General features: G+C 49.2%; 2 protein-coding genes across 2 annotated transcripts; both read left to right on the top strand.

The window, feature by feature from the left end:
- Window positions 1-2,552: 2,552 nt before the first annotated feature.
- Window positions 2,553-10,479, top strand: dub (duboraya; the record flags this gene model as incomplete). Its single annotated transcript, XM_062486030.1, has 6 exons — window positions 2,553-2,857; window positions 8,193-8,279; window positions 8,455-8,532; window positions 9,225-9,293; window positions 9,844-10,080; window positions 10,279-10,479. Coding segments are annotated over exons 1-6 (678 nt in total), but the record flags the coding sequence as incomplete, so codon positions are not given.
- Window positions 10,480-15,167: 4,688 nt separating this feature from the next.
- guca1d (guanylate cyclase activator 1d) lies at window positions 15,168-17,964 on the top strand. The gene is made up of 4 exons (XM_062485412.1): window positions 15,168-15,489; window positions 16,728-16,877; window positions 17,456-17,543; window positions 17,675-17,964. Exons 1-4 carry the CDS (start codon window positions 15,295-15,297, stop codon window positions 17,800-17,802), a joined length of 561 nt encoding a protein of 186 aa, XP_062341396.1. The 5' UTR covers window positions 15,168-15,294; the 3' UTR covers window positions 17,803-17,964.
- The last annotated feature ends 173 nt before the right edge of the window (window positions 17,965-18,137 follow it).

The raw sequence follows: 18,137 nt of genomic DNA on the forward strand, positions 1-18,137 counted from the left end.
TTTCAAAACCTATTTTCTCACACAACTCAACACAAAAACGTTTTTAGTTTTTTCGAAAATACTTTTTCAACTTTTTCACACCTTTTTTTCCCCCAAAAAATTAAATCTTTCAATAACCTTTTTGGAAAAATTAACTTTTGTTTCACACACAACACGACGTATCAACATAATAACAGTGTAACATCAGTGTAATAACAGTGTATGATAGTGTAAAAACAGCATATCAATAGTGTAACAACAGTGTAATCAGTGTTATAACATCATCATAATGTAAAGACAGTGTAACAGTAAAGAAAAAATGAAAGTTTGTTAAGTACTTGACTCAGTTGAGTCAATAGCAGATAGCCCAGTAGAGGGTAGCAGAGGAATGATGAACATGCCATAGAACCCATGATCACACACACGCACACACACATGATCACACACACACACACATACTTACACATGTTCACACACATGATCACACACACATGTACAAGCACAAATCTGCTTTAATCTGTTAGAGTCTCCCTCTCAAACACCATCACATAAGGGTAGGTTCTAGGTCGTCTGCAAGAGAGAGTTGAGAAATGCAACTCTTGTGAAATCCTTGGATCACAGACAACCAAGAGGGGAAGTAGATTGAGAAATCCTTCAAACCGTCTGAGAAACATACTACATACCAGATTTGACATATAACATGTGCTGACATAGTAAAATATCCTGATCCCCCTTCAGACCTGAGCATTATACGCTCATCCATAACTGTTCATGTTTGCTTGGTGTAGCACCAGATAGCACACTACATTCATGATTGACTCTGCAAGTCTGGGAGTCAGGTGGCTGAGCGGTTAGGGAATCGGGCTAGTAATCAGAAGGTTGCCAGTTCGATTCCCGGCTGTGCCAAATGACGTTGTGTCCTTGGGCAAGGCACTTCGCCCTACTTGCCTCGGGGGGAATGTCCCAGTACTTACTGTAAGTCGCTCTGGATAAGAGCATCTGCTAAATGACTAAATGTAAATGTAAATGTGTCATCTCCAGCTCCGCCCCTCAGCACATGCACACAGGAAGTAGTGAGAGGGGGGGGCGGAGATAGGAAGACAGAAGGGACACACAGACAATCGTGTTTGTCGTCAAGGCCCTTATCCAAACCCCTTATATGGAAGACGAATGTCTCTGTAGGGCTCTGAGGGCTTTGCTCAAGCCTGTGGAGGTGTTGCTTCATAGGCTGAGGAAGCCATGGATTGTTCCTTCGTTTGTCTTTGTTCTTCAAACATGAAAAGACTTGAACGCGTCCACCGAGCTGGATGTCATCAAGACTTTCAGCCACACTGCGGTAAGGGGGGAGGCCATGTTGTGAGCAGGGTGGATGTGATCGTGTTGACATCCTAGTGACTTGTTCCCTGACTTTGACCCTCCGGATACCCAACCCCCAGTCCCTAGGCCTCCCAGCCCCTAGCCCCCCCAGTCCCTAGGCCTCCCAGCCCCTAGGCCACCCAGCCCCTAGGCCACCCAGCCCCTAGGCCTCCCAGCCCCTAGGCCTCCCAGCCCTAGCCCCCCCAGCCCCTAGCCCCCCCAGCCCCTAGGCCTCCCAGCCCTAGCCCCCCCAGCCCCTAGGCCACCCAGCCCTAGCCCCCCTAGCCCCCCCAGCCCCTAGGCCTCCCAGCCCCTAGCCCCCCCAGCCTCCTGAGAAAGTAGCTACTTGAGTGACCTCACCCTCACCGCCCCGGTTCAGTTTCGTCATCATGTCCTGCTTCTCACTAAGGCCTCGTCTAACTGGAATCTGTTTCTGAGTCAGTGATTTATGTTGTGGGTGTGGCACACAGAGGGAAACCTCACTACTCTCTCCACCCTACAGGATCCCAGTTAGACCCGTACGACAGAAGCGAAGCATTGTTCGAACTGTGGAGATCTGAGACCATTTAATCAGTGTGTCAAGTATAACACTTTAAGTCATCGTCCAATCAGCTTTATGGAATCTCAACTGATTCTTACATCAAGGGCAAAGGTCGTAGGCCGTAGGCCGTATGGCCCAAGGATTAACTGTGACATAGTAACTGGTTCCCAGCCCAGTCCCTAGGGTAGAGAGACCTCTCCCTTGGTTTCTGATATCAACGTGATCAGGCGCAGGGAGAACAGACTCAGCCAGTCGGCTGTGGGCTTAAGATTGATGGTGGTGATGACTCAAAAGCAGATGAACAAAAGCAGAAACGAAAGCCTTCCCTTACTCAACTTCCTCTTAGCGAGAAACACATGTTGACACCATTGAATACACTCTTAAATATGATTCAATATTTATATTATTTATTATATTTGTAAGTATTTAATTGATTTGCTACAACCTGCAACAAGGTCTGACTGGTTGGCCTGTATTACGTTTGTTTTGAACTCTCAACAAGTTGAATACTGTCTGAACTATGATGTTTAAAATGGGTAAGCCTCGAAAGTTGAAGAAACTCTGTTCGATGTCATGAAAACGTGACAGTCCCAGTCAAACACAGTCCTGTAGGCTACAACTGCGTGCGCGCACACGAGCACTGCTTGGAGGCGCGCCATGGCGCGCAGATGAATTTCTACCACCTTCACAAAATCTAGCTTAATACATAAACGAATGCACGCGACTGCAACTGTGCCATGCCCACCGCTCACTCACGCCCTGGACATGTTGTGAGAGTGGAGGCTATATATAACCACTGAGACCACACTTTTCCAGCCTACTAAGCGTTCTCGCATAGCTCACGCGCGGCTTGGGGACAGCGGGGTGTGAGGACCGAGGACTGAGGAGGGCGCAACTTTGACAAGTCCCAAAATAAAACTTTAGCGGGAGACCGCGACGTAGCCTACTGCAAACGACACCAGCCTTCTTTGGAGGATGGAGGTAAACATCATTTGAGGTGTTTCGTGGCTTAGTTTGTGTCATAACAGTTTCGTACACCGTTTGGATGTGTGTGTTTCGTTATGTTTTATTATTTAATGGGTTGGAGACGGTGGATGTACCCGGACACGCACTCGGAGACCTACGATCAGTGCATCATACATTTGCATCAAGACTTAACGACACTTAAGTACATTTTATGTCGTGGAAATGCTATACACATTTGAGTGATTATGTTTAAAGTAGGCCTGCTATAAAGTTACAAATGTGGACAAAGTCGTGTCACTTATTTGAAGTTGGCATCTGCTTTGTGTGCCGTAAACAAGGTGTCGTCTGGAGATCAGTTTTGGTCGCAGCAGACTTCATGAACAGAACATTCTCTGTTCTCTGAATAGTAGATTAGGTTAATTCTACTACTTTTGGTCGTGCATGTTGTCACTTGCCATGGGGGTGTAGTAACTGCCTTTCTGGAGATTGTCTCAGCTGATCTGTGAGATTTGACTCTAGATACGATTACTGCACGTGCTGTGTAAATCAGACTATTTAGACGACTCACTGATGCCGTTTCAGTACGCTGCTCATCAACAGGAAATATAACAGGAATGGACGCGCGCACACACACACACACACACTCTCTCTCTCTCTCTCACACACACACACACACACACACACACACACACACACACACACACACACACACACACACACACACACACACACACACACAGGAAGTGGTGTAACTGCCTTAGCATCAGTTGGTTTTTCATACTTGTATATTTTAAGTAGTGTGGGTTTGTGAGAGGTTTTTAATCCATTTCATTTTTTATTATTTTATAGATTCCTATTTCTTAAGCTGGTATAGCTCATTGTTCCCCAGCTTTAGCTCAGTGGTTAGAGCACCTGACTGAAGATCAAGAGGTTGCAGGTTCAAATACCCCCACACCCGTGCAGCATGTAGCCTTCGATAAAAGCCTCTACTAAATGACTGCATTATTATTACATTAGTATGATTAATGTAAACAGCGGCTGTGTAAGTTGAGTGCTTCCAGGGGAGATTCCAGCAGCCCTGGTACACCTGCAAGAACACGCTCGCTCCAGCAAGGTGGACGAGAGGTAGTGTAAACACGCAGGTTCAACACATGAGCTACGGACTTCATGGAGCCTTTTAAGATCACATGCTTAAGAGTGTGAGTGTGTGTGTGTCTGGCCTCCAGGCTATGTGATTTCATTATCTGTTGAATGCCAGTAATGCAAGACCTCCAACCAACCGGGACATGCATCAACCCCACATCAACAGCTGTGTGTGTGTGTGTGTGTGTGTGTGTGTGTGTGGGAGTGTGTGTGTGTGTGTGTGTGTGGGAGTGTGTCTGACTGTTTGTGTGTGCACTTTAGAGGAAGAGTGTTTGACCAGTGCTGTCGGAACTGCAGATAATGAAGGACGATAAGTCAGGAAGCTGGTTAGGGGTTGGTCTCGGTATGTACTGTCATTATAAAAAAACTGCGACATATTTTACTGGTGTAAGTTAGAGGCCAGCTAGTTTGTGGGCTGGAGTCAAGGTCTGAACTTTCGGTTAAAAGCTTGTAATCCGGAGGGGTAACATATCTGTTAGACATGCATGCACACACGCGCACACTCACAAACACACACTCACACAAACACAGAGAGAGGACTCCACCTCAGGCCCACACAGGGCTGTTGGAGCCAGAGCATGAGTTCATGGTGGTGAGGTAGAGAGAGAGAGGGGGGGTGGGCTCTTCCCCTGTGGCTCCATACTGCCTCCCTGCCTCATTCCCTTCTACCCTCCCTCCCTCCCCCATCTTTCTCTGCCTCCTTGTCTCCCTCCCTCTCCCATCTTTCCCTCCCTCCCTCCTCCCTCGTTGTTTACAGGGGCAGAGGGCCCCACGATGGAGACACCACGCTGGTTCCATTTAGCCACAGCGCCCCCCCCCCTCTCTCTCTCCGTGAGAAGGGGACTTTCCTACCCTGGTGGTTCAGCCGTTAGCTGGGTGGTGGGGGTTAGGGGTGTTTATTTACCGTTGTAAAAGCCTTGTAAAGGAAGAAAACAGTGGTGCAGCGTGGTCCAGGCGGGGGGCCGAGAGGCCGACGTCACTGTCCCCTCCCCGGTGCAGGTCAGGTGTGTCTGGGGAGAGCAGGTCAGGTGTGTCTGGGGAGGACAGGTCAGGTGTGTCTGGGGAGGCCAGGTCAGGTCTGTCTGGGGAGGCCAGCTGTGTTGTAGCGTTCTCTCATCAGAGAGCCACACAGGAGTTAGAAGACCTGGACAGGGAGCCTTCACAGGTCACCTCCGCAGACTGTAACTCAGATGGAGCTGTGATCACAGGTCACCTCCGCAGACTGTAACTCAGATGGAGCTGTGATCACAGGTCACCTCCGCAGACTGTAACTCAGATGGAGCTGTGATCACAGGTCACCTCCGCAGACTGTAACTCAGATGGAGCTGTGATCACAGGTCACCTCCGCAGACTGTAACTCAGATGGAGCTGTGATCACAGGTCACCTCCGCAGACTGTAACTCAGATGGAGCTGTGATCACAGGTCACCTCCGCAGACTGTAACTCAGATGGAGCTGTGATCACAGGTCACCTCCGCAGACTGTAACTCAGATGGAGCTGTGATCACAGGTCACCTCCGCAGACTGTAACTCAGATAGAGCTGTGATCACAGGTCACCTCCGCAGACTGTAACTCAGATGGAGCTGTGATCACAGGTCACCTCCGCAGACTGTAACTCAGATGGAGCTGTGATCACAGGTCACCTCCGCAGACTGTAACTCAGATGGAGCTGTGATCACAGGTCACCTCCGCAGACTGTAACTCAGATGGAGCTGTGATCACAGGTCACCTCCGCAGACTGTAACTCAGATGGAGCTGTGATCACAGGTCACCTCCGCAGACTGTAACTCAGATGGAGCTGTGATCACAGGTCACCTCCGCAGACTGTAACTCAGATAGAGCTGTGATCACAGGTCACCTCCGCAGACTGTAACTCAGATAGAGCTGTGATCACAGGTCACCTCCGCAGACTGTAACTCAGATGGAGCTGTGAGCTTAGTGACACGGCTTCAGACACTGTACGTCAGATATATTTTATATGTAATAGTCAATAGACAAGACAATAGTCTTGTTTAGATAAAAAGTTGAATGATGAAAACAAATGAGCCTCTTTGTCAGGCAGGAAACAGCAGGACCTTGTCAGGGAGGGACCTCCGTGGGAACGAGGAACGCTCCATGTTTTCACAGTTGTAGTTTTAATTGGGTTAAGAAATGCCTGGAATCCTCCTGGACCACATGGCTGTATTGACCGGGGGTGGGGCCTGGTTCTCCCCCGGGGGTCAAAGAGCAGGAGGCCACGCCCCCATCTGGGGTAGAGAGCAGAAGGCCATGCAGAGATGGTTGTCTCTGCTCTTGGCCTCGTGTGTAGATGTCACTGTGAACATGGTGTGTTTCTGGGCCTGTAGTTCTTCATCTGACGGGTGCATTCCTCTGTTCAGCCTCCCCAGACCGGTTTATCACCTCAGTATTTCAGAGAGGACGGTTGGCTGGACAGTTCTGGGGCTGTCAGTTACATGTCTTCATTTCTCCAGGCTGTCGTATTATATTCATGCTACTTTAAGCAACACACAGTATACCTTGACATACAGTACATAGCTCTCCATACAGCATAGCTTAGCATACAGTCTATAGCTTTCCATACAGCATAGCTTAGCATACAGTCTATAGCTTTCCATACAGCATAGCTTAGCATACAGTCTATAGCTCTCCATACAGCATAGCTTAGCATACAGTCTATAGCTCTCCATACAGCATAGCTTAGCATACAGTCTATAGCTCTCCATACAGCATAGCTTAGCATACAGTCTATAGCTAACCCTACAGCTCTCCACAGCTTGTCAGAGGCCTCTGCTCTGTTGCTAACACCTATCAGGTTCCTTCAGCTCAGTGAACACCAAACGAGGGCAAGGCTGCGGTTTGTTTTTGTGTTAGCCCACCCACAGACACCCTCTCCAAACACACACACATGCATGTTGCGCCTCTAGCCTAGTCCCCCCGCCAGCCTCCTACTGGAGGAGACAGGCTTTTATTGAGGGCGTTTCTGTTTGTCGACCAGTGAACATCAGACGAGAGCCGTGGATGGAACGAAGGGATGTGATCTCAGAGAGAGAGAGAGGTAGAGAGAGAGAGAGGTAGAGAGAGGTAGAGAGAGAGAGAGAGAGAGAGGTAGAGAGACAGAGGAGAGGTAGAGAGAAGTAGAGAGAGAGAGAGGTAGAGAGAGAGGAGAGGTAGAGAGAGGAGAGGTAGAGAGAGAGGAGAGGTAGAGAGAGAGGAGAGGTAGAGAGAGGAGAGGTAGAGAGAGAGGAGAGGTAGAGAGAGAGGTAGTTCTTGGCCACAGTCATGGAAAGGGGGAGGAATATGACCTCAGCCTGGGAAGGGAGGGAAGGAGACTGAAGAAGTGAGTCTGGATGGAAACATCTGAAAACAAATCCAAAGTTATATGATTACAGTCGTTTATTTACCCTAATCTGTGTTAGCTGTATAATGAGCTGAGACATAAGCCTGCTGGAGTTTTGGTTGCCTTGACAGAGCAACAAAGACAGGGAGATAAGCGAGAGTGTAATGCTCTCTCTATGAGACTGGGATAAGGCCTGGAGGAGATACGGACAATGAGGTCAGAGGGTGGTGGAGGGAGAGAGGCCCTTAGAGAGAGAGAGACAGAGAAAGAGAGGCCCTCAGAGAGACAGAGAGAGAGGGAGAGACAGAGAGAGGCCCTTAGAGAGAGACAGAGAGAGGCCCTTAGAGAGAGAGACATAGAGAGAGAGAGAGACAGAACGAGAGACAAAGAGAGAAAGACAGAGAGAGAGAGAGAGAGAAGTCTCTCAGACAGCAGAGCCAGCAGGAGAACTCTGTTGTCTGAGGTTCCTTCATCCTCCAGACCACTCTCTGTTTTCTTTTCATTGTTCTTTTATGAACGTGGAGATCCCCCTCTCCAGACTCTCTCCACCCTGCCGGACCCCGCTCTCCTTCGCAGGCGTGTGTCCTGCCGTATGAGGTCATTTCCTGTTGTGGAAACAAGGAAATAGTCCTGGCACGGGGCTGTGGGACGGCTAGTGGGAAAACCATGTGTCATTCCTCAGGCTATCAGCCCTACCCACAGACCCCCTCCTGCCAGGAGGCTTGGGAGTCGGCCTGTCTCGTATCAGTGACGGTTCCCAGACAGGTTCCCCGTGACGATGTGATGTGTTTGTCACAGAGACCTGCACCAGTAAGTGGGACAGCTAGAGATGTTTTGGGTTGCTAGTGACAACGGTGTCTTGTGTTCCAGGAAGATGTCCCAGCCAAGCCGTCGGTGGCGGAACTGGCTGGAAAGTTCAAAGGTCATGCACAACCCATCACAACTGGAAATGAAGGGGTGAGATCTTTGTTACATTTTAATCTTTGTCTTTCTCTACAGTGTGCATGGTCTCTCTGAGTAAGCATTCCTTTTGATGGATGGATAGATTGATTAATTCCTGGAGTTGGTGTGTTCGTGTGTGTGTGTGTGTGTATCATGCTGGTTCAGACCCTGGTGTGTGTGTGTGTTTCAGAGTAAGCCTGTCAGGAGACGTCCTCCTCGAACCCTGCAGATCTCCACCCGACCCCCGGGACAGGGGGAGGAGGAGGAGGTGAGAGGGGCTGGGGGGGTGTGTGTCTGTGTGTGTGTCTGTGTGTGTGTCTGTGTGTGTGTCTGTGTGTGTGTCTGTGTGTGTGTCTGTGTGTGTGTCTGTGTGTGTGTCTGTGTGTGTGTCTGTGTGTCTGTCTGTGTGTCTGTGTGTGTCTGTGTGTGTCTGTGTGTGTGTCTGTGTGTGTGTGTGTGTCTGTGTGTGTGTGTCTGTGTGTGTGTGTCTGTGTCTGTGTGTGTCTGTGTGTGTGTGTGTATGTGTGTGTGTGTGTGTGTGTCTGTGTGTGTGTGTGTGTCTGTGTGTGTGTCTGTGTGTGTGTGTCTGTGTGTCTGTCTGCGTGTGTGTGTCTGTGTGTCTGTCTGTGTGTCTGTGTGTGTGTGTGTGTGTGTGTCTGTGTGTCTGTGTGTGTGTGTCTGTGTCTGTGTCTGTGTGTGTCTGTGTCTGTGTGTGTGTGTGTGTGTGTGTATGTGTTTGTGTGTGTGTGTCTGTGTGTGTGTGTCCTCACTTTTGTGCTTAGCAGTGTCATTTCTGTGTAGTATTTTTCCAATCAACTGCAGAATAAAAAGATTGTTGTCATAGTAGTAGTAAAACTTGAAAGTCAAAACGACTGATCCCAAACCTGGTGTGTAACACAAACCAAGACTGTACAAGTAACGTCTGCAGGCTTGTTTTTCATCCCCTATTGTGTGTTTCAGAAACCAGCCCTAACCAGCCCACTTCCTGCCAAGACGAAGAGAAACTCAGCTCTCATTGAGAAACTTCAGGTTGGTGCGAACGTGTTCCGGTTAGAAAGAGTGACTCATTACCCTGTTTGAGAATCCCCTTCCCTCCCTCACGTCTTAAGCACTGGAGTATCTCAGAGTAACAGTTCAGACAGGAAATAGCAAGGCAGCCCCACTGTGGGTCAGATCTTCTGAACATGAAGTGATTCAGTTGCAGTTCGTTTCAGAGCTTATCAAAACTAGCAAGTGCTACCCCCTGCTGGTTGTGAAGGAGAAGTGCAGTTGCACATCACATACTGGAGTGCTTCAGCCTCACGGTTCAGGTTTACAGTAAAAGTGAAAGCTGCCATTTTCTGCCACAGTCCTTAGGAAAAAGAATCTGAAGCTCTATCTTGTGAAAAACAATGTTGAAGTTTAATCCAGCTTCTCTCTCTCTCTCTCTCTCTCTCTCTCTCTCTCTCTCTCTCTCTCTCTCTCTCTCTCTCTCTCTCTCTCTCTCTCTCTCTCTCTCTCTCTCTCTCTCTCTCTCTCTCTCTCTCTCTCTCTCTCTCTCTCTCTCTCTCTCTCCTCATTCTCTCTCTCCTCTCTCTAGGCTAACCTGGCCTTATCCCCCACCGCCCTCCACCCCTCCCCTAAGAGCCCTGGGCTGAGGCTCCTGCCCCAGTCCTTCACCCCCCCCTCCCCCTGCTCCATCAGGCCCGTTACCACGACAACCTCTCCGGGAAGCATGGCGGGCCTCCCTCGGTCCGGGGGGGAAGAGGAGCCCCCCGCCACCTTCCAGATCCCCGCCTCCCCCACGGAGGGATCCCTGCTGCCCAGCATCAACAAGGTCTGTGAGTGTGTGTGTGTGTGTCTGTGTCACTATGTGTAAGTGTGTGTGTGTGTCTGTGTCACTATGTGTAAGTGTGTGTGTGTGTGTGTCTGTGTCACTATGTGTAAGTGTGTGTGTGTGTGTGTCTGTGTCACTATGTGTAAGTGTGTGTGAGAGCTTCCATCCTCACCCTGTCCTGCTGCTCTGTGTCTCCAGAGCAGAGCCCGTGTCTCCATCCGGCGACGCCCACCCTCTCGGCGACACAGGAAGTCCAGCAGCGGAGAGGAAGTGGGCGGAGGGGCCGAGGGAGAGGACACGCCCCTCTCTACCCCCGATGGTCCGGAGGCAGGGGGGAAGGGGGAGGAGGTGTTTGAAGGAGAGAAGGAGAAGGAGAAGAAGAAGAAGGAGGACGAGAAGAAGGAGGACGAGAAGAAGGAGGAGGAGAAGAAGGAGGAGAAGAAGGAGAATGAGCAGGAGGAGGAGGAGGAAGGAGCTGGGGTCGTCTCTTCCTCCAGAGCCGAAGCCTGTGCAACAGACCCGGGCCCTGCACACCCTCACAGACCGACGGACCCAGCAGGGGCGCACCTGGGGGTGAAGACTTCCACAGAGCCTCAGGCAGAGGAGGGGGGGAGGGAGGAGGGGGAGGGAGGGGAGGAGGGGGGGAGGGAGGAGGGGGAGGGAGGGGAGGAGGGGGGGGAGGGAGGAGGGGGGGGAGGGAGGAGGGGGAGGGAGGGGAGGAGGGGGGGAGGGAGGAGGTGGAGGAAGGAGGGGAGGGTCTGGGCGAGGAGGCTTCGTCCCAGGCCGGGCAGGTCCCTGGAGAGACAGGGGAGGGGCGCTGTGAGGAGGGAGGAGAGACGACCCCTGAAGAAGAGAAGGAAGGCAAGGTGATCTGAACGGTTAATATCAACTCGTCATTAATGAATGTTTCTCAATATCGTAGGGAGAGCTATGGACTGTATGCTAAACTATGCTGTGCTTAAAAGTAGCACAAATCCAATACGACAGTTTAGAGAAATGAATACTTGTTTGAGGTGTGTGTGTTCATGTTTGAGAGGGCTTGTTGTCTCCACTACAGATGACAGCAGACTGAAGACCTGACGGGATCCTCCTCACCCCTGTCATCCCCCACCTCACCCTGTCACTCCCCCACCTCACCCTGTCACACCCCTGTCACTCCCCCACCTCACCCTGTCACTCCCCCACCTCACCCTGTCACACCCCTGTCACTCCCCCACCTCACCCTGTCACTCCCCCACCTCACCCTGTCACACCCCTGTCACTCCCCCACCTCACCCTGTCACTCCCCCACCTCACCCTGTCACACCCCTGTCACTCCCCCACCTCACCCTGTCACTCCCCCACCTCACCCTGTCACACCCCTGTCACTCCCCCACCTCACCCTGTCACACCCCTGTCACTCCCCCACCTCACCCTGTCACACCCCTGTCACTCCCCCACCTCACCCTGTCACACCCCTGTCACTCCCCCACCTCACCCTGTCACCCCCCTCCTCCTCACCCCTGTCACCCCCCTCCACGTCACTCTCTCTCCCTAACCTTCCTCCTCACCCCTCCACCTCACCCCTCCACCCCAGGAGAACAGAGGGGCAGACTGGTGCTCGTGGCTGGGCAGGCCCCCTCTCAGGCCCCCTCTCAGGCCCCCTCTCAGGCCCCCTCTCAGGCCCCCTCTCAGGCCCCCTCTCAGGCCCCCTCTCAGGCCCCCTCTCAGGCCCCCTCTCAGGCCCCCTCTCCCTCCGGCCTTCCAGGAAACAGACACAGCTCCGCATGTTAGGACCCCGGGGGACCCAAGACCTCCTCCACCGATCCTGTCTCTTTTTATTTGTATTCTTTTGTGTCTTAAGCAGGGTTCAGATACAGCACTCTTGATTAGACGTTCGTTTTATGCCATCCTGACCTGCATCTTTCCTTAAGATGTGACCTTGCAGGTCTGAAACAGGCCAGTTTGGAACTGGAATCCTTCACGACGGCAGTCCCGGAACAGTCCAGTTGTATTCTAGAATAGTTTAAAAATCTCTCTGGTATCTATGTGTCTGAACCAAACATTAGCCTGCGTTTTATTTTCCCTTGATATTTGGCCAAAAGGACTGTAATTATTTTGTTTTTGAACTGCTTTTTGAACTGCATTTTATCTAATTGTCATGTGACACTTCTCTGTACCACATCCTTAAAAATGAATGCTGGTCTATTTATTACATATGATCTATATTCAAGATTATAGGATTTAGTAAAAGGAAGAAAAAAAACATTTACTGTAAGTGCAAGGCTTATGAGTCACGTTTCACCAAAGCTGTGGTGTACTACAGTCTCCACAAGGGGGCAGTGTTGCGGCTTCTTCGCTGCATCTACAGATGCAGTCGTTAGTTTGAAATTGTGCCAAATACTAATGGGCTTAAATCACCTCAATGTCGTTTTTCTTGCTGTGAATTAGGCAGCTTGCTCTCACCCCGAGAGTAATAGGATGATCAAGGACAATGTCCAGTTTTTCTCAGTCAATTTGGCATTTTCACAAACTGTTTTCTCAAGATGGATGTAGCCATCTTAACTAACCGCAAATGTAGCGCCAGTTCATCACACAACAGAACACATTATGATTAATTCCAAATCATTAATGGTCTGCTGCATCTAGCAAAGTATGTGTAGAACATGTCCCTTGTGTGTACAGTAAACTGTATTCTGAACACCTGTTCTAATGGTGTTGAGAGCATCAAACTTTGGTTGAAGGAAAATGTCAAAATTAACTGCTGCTCTAGCCTGTAAACAGGCTTTTTAATCCACTGGAAATGACCAGTGATGGTTGTTTAATACGGAATCTGGTTACTTTTTGTATAAAATTGTTGAAAAAGTAAAATCCAATTTAACGATTGCTTAGAAGTGATTTTTTTTTACTTCCTGTTTGTCAAACTGCAAGGCCAAATCTGTATTTTTGTTGCGCATCATCCTTGAAAGACTGGTTGAAAGAAAGATGATTTAGAGATGAAAAACTGTGCTGTCTTTACTGTAACTAATGATGTGTGATAAAGTGATTATTTTGTAATTGATTGTATTGTCAGTAATACGACAAGTTTAAATACAGACTGATTCATGCCTATCTTTTTTTGTTGTTGCTTTTCACTGAATCTGTGAGAAAACGTCCTGGCTCCTGAACAGTATATGACGTGTGTTGTGTCTTAGATACACCCAAACCGTGCCAAATCTACGCCGTGTCAACACAAATGTGGTCACCGTTCCCTGTACTCACCGTTCAATGCGGTGAGCCAGGCTAATCACCGTAAACGCCACCCGGAGCTGAACACATCCAGCACAAGACTGACGACAGCAGAGCGTGCTTCCTGCACTAAACTTTCCGCCATGGAAGATGTCTCTTGACTTTCCTGGAAGGGGTACTTGAGCTAAAAAGGACTGAATTAAATCAGTGGATCCCATGGAAAGATTAGATCGAGTCAATCAGTTAGACTGACGAGTGATGTCCGTGTTCCTGTACAGTAGTTCAAGTTCAAGTATTTTATTGTCAGATGCACAGAACAACACAAGGTCAGACTGGGCACTGAAATTCTTGGGACAAGACAACGCAAAGCAACCTGGCATTACATAACATATAAGTATTCAGTTTAACATAGATTACATCTATGATAAACTATAAATCTATGTAGCTTTATAACTCATCACAGTGTACAACGGCAGTTGCCAGATATTAGTTAGGACTCCCTGGGGATGAAACCTTGAGCTAGATAAGGTTGATTTAAGGATACCTTCCACTGTAAACTATTTCGTATATTTAGGAGGTTTATTATTATTTTATTTCTATTCTATTTTAGCTTATCGTAGATGTAATCTATGTTCTTAGTACTTATATGTTATGTTATGCCAGGTTGCTTGCGTTGTCTTGTCCCAAGAACTTCAGTGCCCAGTCTGACCTTGTGTTGTTCTGTGCACCTGACAATAAACCCCATCCCCATGAAAACAGGAAACTCTGCTGTTGGCATGTGACCCCTACCCTCTGCTAAACCAATGAGAAAGTACAATTACATGTATTAATTTAGAAGAGACTTTCATCCAAAACAAAGTACAAATAGCGCACGTGCCAGGCAGAAAATCAAGGACCAGAAATGTCCAGTTCCAACGGTATTTGAACGGTTAGCGCCAGGTTTTACTGAATGCCATGAAACTATTTGCCATACAAACAAGGTCAAAGACGATTAAAAGAATCCAGCTCTGAGTTCTTCATTAATTGATAAGACAAATCAGGTGATGCAATACAATTAATACAAGTCTCTTAATCAAGGGTCATCTAGAAGGTCCAGGAGAAGCTGGATGTCTGCACCAAGCCCAGTTCAGGAAGCGGCCACATTCAGTATGTAGGCCTTTCAAGTGAAACATGTAATGACCAGGAACTGTCCTGCTGGTATTCAGCATGAACACCATACAGTGTCCTTTTGGAGGCTCCTAATCCCTGATTCACATCAGGAACAGGGGAGTCAGAACGTACCAAACCATGCGAGCCAGTGGAGGGGCTAGCGATTGTATCAGGGTGGCCATGTGCCCCCCCCCCCCCTTTGGAGGTGCCCCTGAACGCAGGTTCTGGAAGCTGGCGGTGTACCCAGAAACCAGAAGGCGCGCCTGACTTCAGCCTCCTCAGTGTCTCTGGGTTGGTGTTTAGGGAGAGGCAGTGGAGGCAGTGGAGGCAAGATCTCCTAGCTAACAAAGGAGGAAGCCCTAGGTGGAGGCAGACTGAGAGGCGTGTTACATAACCAAGGCTATTTCAGTGCCAGTGCTCATGCCTGTCCTTGTGTGTTTGCTAAAGCCTGTTGGCCTGATTCAGTGTGAGGCGAGGGGGGGGGGGGGGGGGGGGGGTTATCTAATTAGGGAGTTATCTTAAGTGTTTCTCATGTCCCCAGCAGGTAGTAAGAGGTTTAGAGACTCCTGAGTTCTGCTGTCTGCCCAACCGTGCTGCACAGCTAGTCCGCAGGGATCGCAGCCACCACACAGCCAGATCAACACTGCTTCTCCTGGTCTCTTCCTGGTCTCCTCCGCCGTCCTCCCTGGTCCTTTCCTGCACTCTCACCCTCCAGGCTCAGGGACAAGTCAAGGGCCGTCGTCCCCTCGCTACTGACCTCCAGCCTCCCCTGCTCTTCCCTGCAGAGGCTGCCCTCTCCAGCCCAGCCTCCCCTGCAGAGGCTGCAACCTCCAGGCTCCTCGGCCCCCCAGCAGAGCCATGGGGAACCACGGGTCCAATCTGGATGATATCCTGGCCGAGGACATGCATCACTGGTACAACATGTTCATGAGGGAGTCTCCATCCGGCCTCATCACTCTGTTTGAGCTGAAGGCCATCCTGGGGCTGCAGGGCATGACCGAGAACGCCAACAGCTACGTGGACCAGGTGTTCTTTACCTTCGACATGGACGGGGTGAGTACAAACAACAAGCTTCTGTTCAGATACGCAGGCGCGAATATCGGGGCTGTTTGGTGTGTGGTTTGGTCACGGCTGAAAGGACGCTTTTGGTGGCATTGGGACGTTGTTAGCGATGGTGGTGGTTCACATGTGGAGGGAGGATAGGTGGAAGATGTTGACTCTCTAAGATGTGTAAGAGACTGCAGACCTGTCATCTGGTCTGGGTGGCTCCAAGGTGAATGTCATGCAATGTGTGTTCACTGACATTGATCACACTCATCCAACCAATCAGAACCGAGTCCAACAATCATCGATAATCAATTTTGGAGAATTCATGCAAGCCCTGGTGAAAGGTTAAAGGTCAGCCTGAGACACCTAATGTGCTCAGATATGGAGCTAAGTACAAGATGTTCTCTGAGGAGGTTCATGTCCTAATGAGTTTACTCATGGATGAGAAGGATCCCATTTAGGATCTCAGTTGGTAGGCTAACCTTAAGGGATTGTCTCTGTCAGGGCCTGCTGTGTGTGTGTGTGTGAGTGTGAGTGTGAGTGTGAGTGTGAGTGTGAGTGTGAGAGAGAGAGAGAGAGAGAGAGAGAGAGAGAGAGAGAGAGAGAGATGCTTAATGACGATCCATGCAGAAAGTGGGTCTGAGTTTATGGGATCAAGCTGCCAGCGTCCAAGCAGCCAAGCATGCCTTTAAACTCACATTCTTCTACACTGACTGTGTGTCTTGTTTCCCTCTGTCTAAATGAGTGTGATTATTGGCTGTAGTAGAAATGTGAGGGAGATGGGGTGTTGCTGATGGTGCTGTTGGGAAGGCGTCACACTAATCATCAAACTAGGCGGAGCAGGCAATATAATGGTTGATGCTGCACGGGTAAAACCATAGCTCTGGGTAATCTGTAACAGAGAGAAAAGGTCAGGTTATCCTCTGGGGATTATGGTTTGATAATATTACCCACAGACATTTAAAACACTACTGAGGAATCCCTACCATAGGTCTACAGATGAGATCATTATCACCTGACAGGGCATACCTTCATCAAAGAGTGATCTCTGATGATATGTCATTTCCTCTCAGGGGAGGAAGTGAGGGCTGCTTTGGTCTGTGCGCTGTAGTGCTGCTGCATTCTGGGTATCATAAAATAGTTGACCCAGTTTGATCAGATTTTATGTAAAGTAGTTTGGTTTTATGTGAATTGAGTGGTAGTATGTTTCTCTGAACCTCTGTCTCCCTCTCCTTCCTGTTTAGGATGGGTACATAGACTTTGTGGAGTACATCGCTGCCGTCAGTCTGATGCTGAAAGGAGAAATCAACCAGAAATTAAAGTGGTACTTCAAACTTTTCGACCAAGACGGGAACGGAAAGATTGACAAAGATGAACTGGAAACAATCTTCACGGTAAACGTTTGTTTGATTGATTACACTGTGTTCTGGTTCCAGTGGCCGTTATGATGAGCTTATGTGGAAGGTAAACCGCCAGACAGATCTGAGGAATCAGAGATGAGAGAGGAGGCTGTTTCACCACCTAGAGCCTCGCGTCACTCTCAGACGTTCAGGTTCACCTCGGGAGAAAGGTTCATTAGCTTGTTGGAAAAGCTGAATGACATCAGCCGACTTGATCTGCCTGGTGATATCCACTGAGATTAATTGAGAGAAGTAGGTTGGATTAGAACCTAAATTAGTCAAGGCCACCTAATCTTTGGGTGAGCTCATCCAATCAGTGCCTCCAATGGCATGCTAAGGGATGTCATAGATGAATGACCTCATTTGCGCTCTGACCTCATTGGTTTTGCCGCTCATGAATAACTTTTGAAGAGGACATAATTTTTTAATTATCATGATTATTGATTACTTATCAAAGCACTTACTTGCGTTTGTATGTGGTACTTTGTTTTAGGAAACTGGAATAGAATGTGGATGCACACTGTTCAGTAAACAAACATGTATTTGTTTGTTTTTCTATGTGTTGTCCTCAGGCGGTTCAGGACATCACACGTAACCATGACGTCACCCCTGAGGAGATCGTGTCGCTCATATTCACGAGGATCGACGTGAACGGAGAAGGTGAGGAGAACACAAGGACATGTTGATACCCTGACCTCAACACTGTCTAACTGCAGCACAAAGACCACATTTAACATCCACAGGATGTCATGAGAGCTTTGTTGACTGTAGCTGACCTTGTTCCCCTGCAGGTGAGCTGACTCTGGAGGAGTTCATAGAGGGAGCGAAGGGACACCCTGACATCATGGAAATGCTGAAGAAGATGATGGACCTGACTCCTGTGCTCATCATCATCGTGGAGGGACGCCAGGCGGGATAAGAGGGTGCGCTGGCAGGAGTGTGGGACACTGAAGAAAAACGTCCTGAACATTAACCCTTTAAAGACTAATTTTGAGATTACCCCATGAAGAACCAGAGGAGGCGTAATACAAGAAGCAGCCAAGCAAACTATGTGGAGACAGCTGGGGAGACACACCTGGGAGACACACCTGGGAGACACACCTGGGAGACACACCTGGGAGACACACCTGGGAGACACACCTGGGAGACACACCTCTGGGGGAACACTCTGAAGCGAACATGTTCCGGTGCATTTTGTTTCCTCATCTAGCGTCACAGCCCAGGATGAACGCTCGCTCTCTGATCTCCGGCTTC

This window comes from Osmerus eperlanus, chromosome 19 (assembly GCF_963692335.1).
Source record: "Osmerus eperlanus chromosome 19, fOsmEpe2.1, whole genome shotgun sequence".
NCBI classification, from domain to species: Eukaryota; Metazoa; Chordata; class Actinopteri; order Osmeriformes; family Osmeridae; genus Osmerus; species Osmerus eperlanus.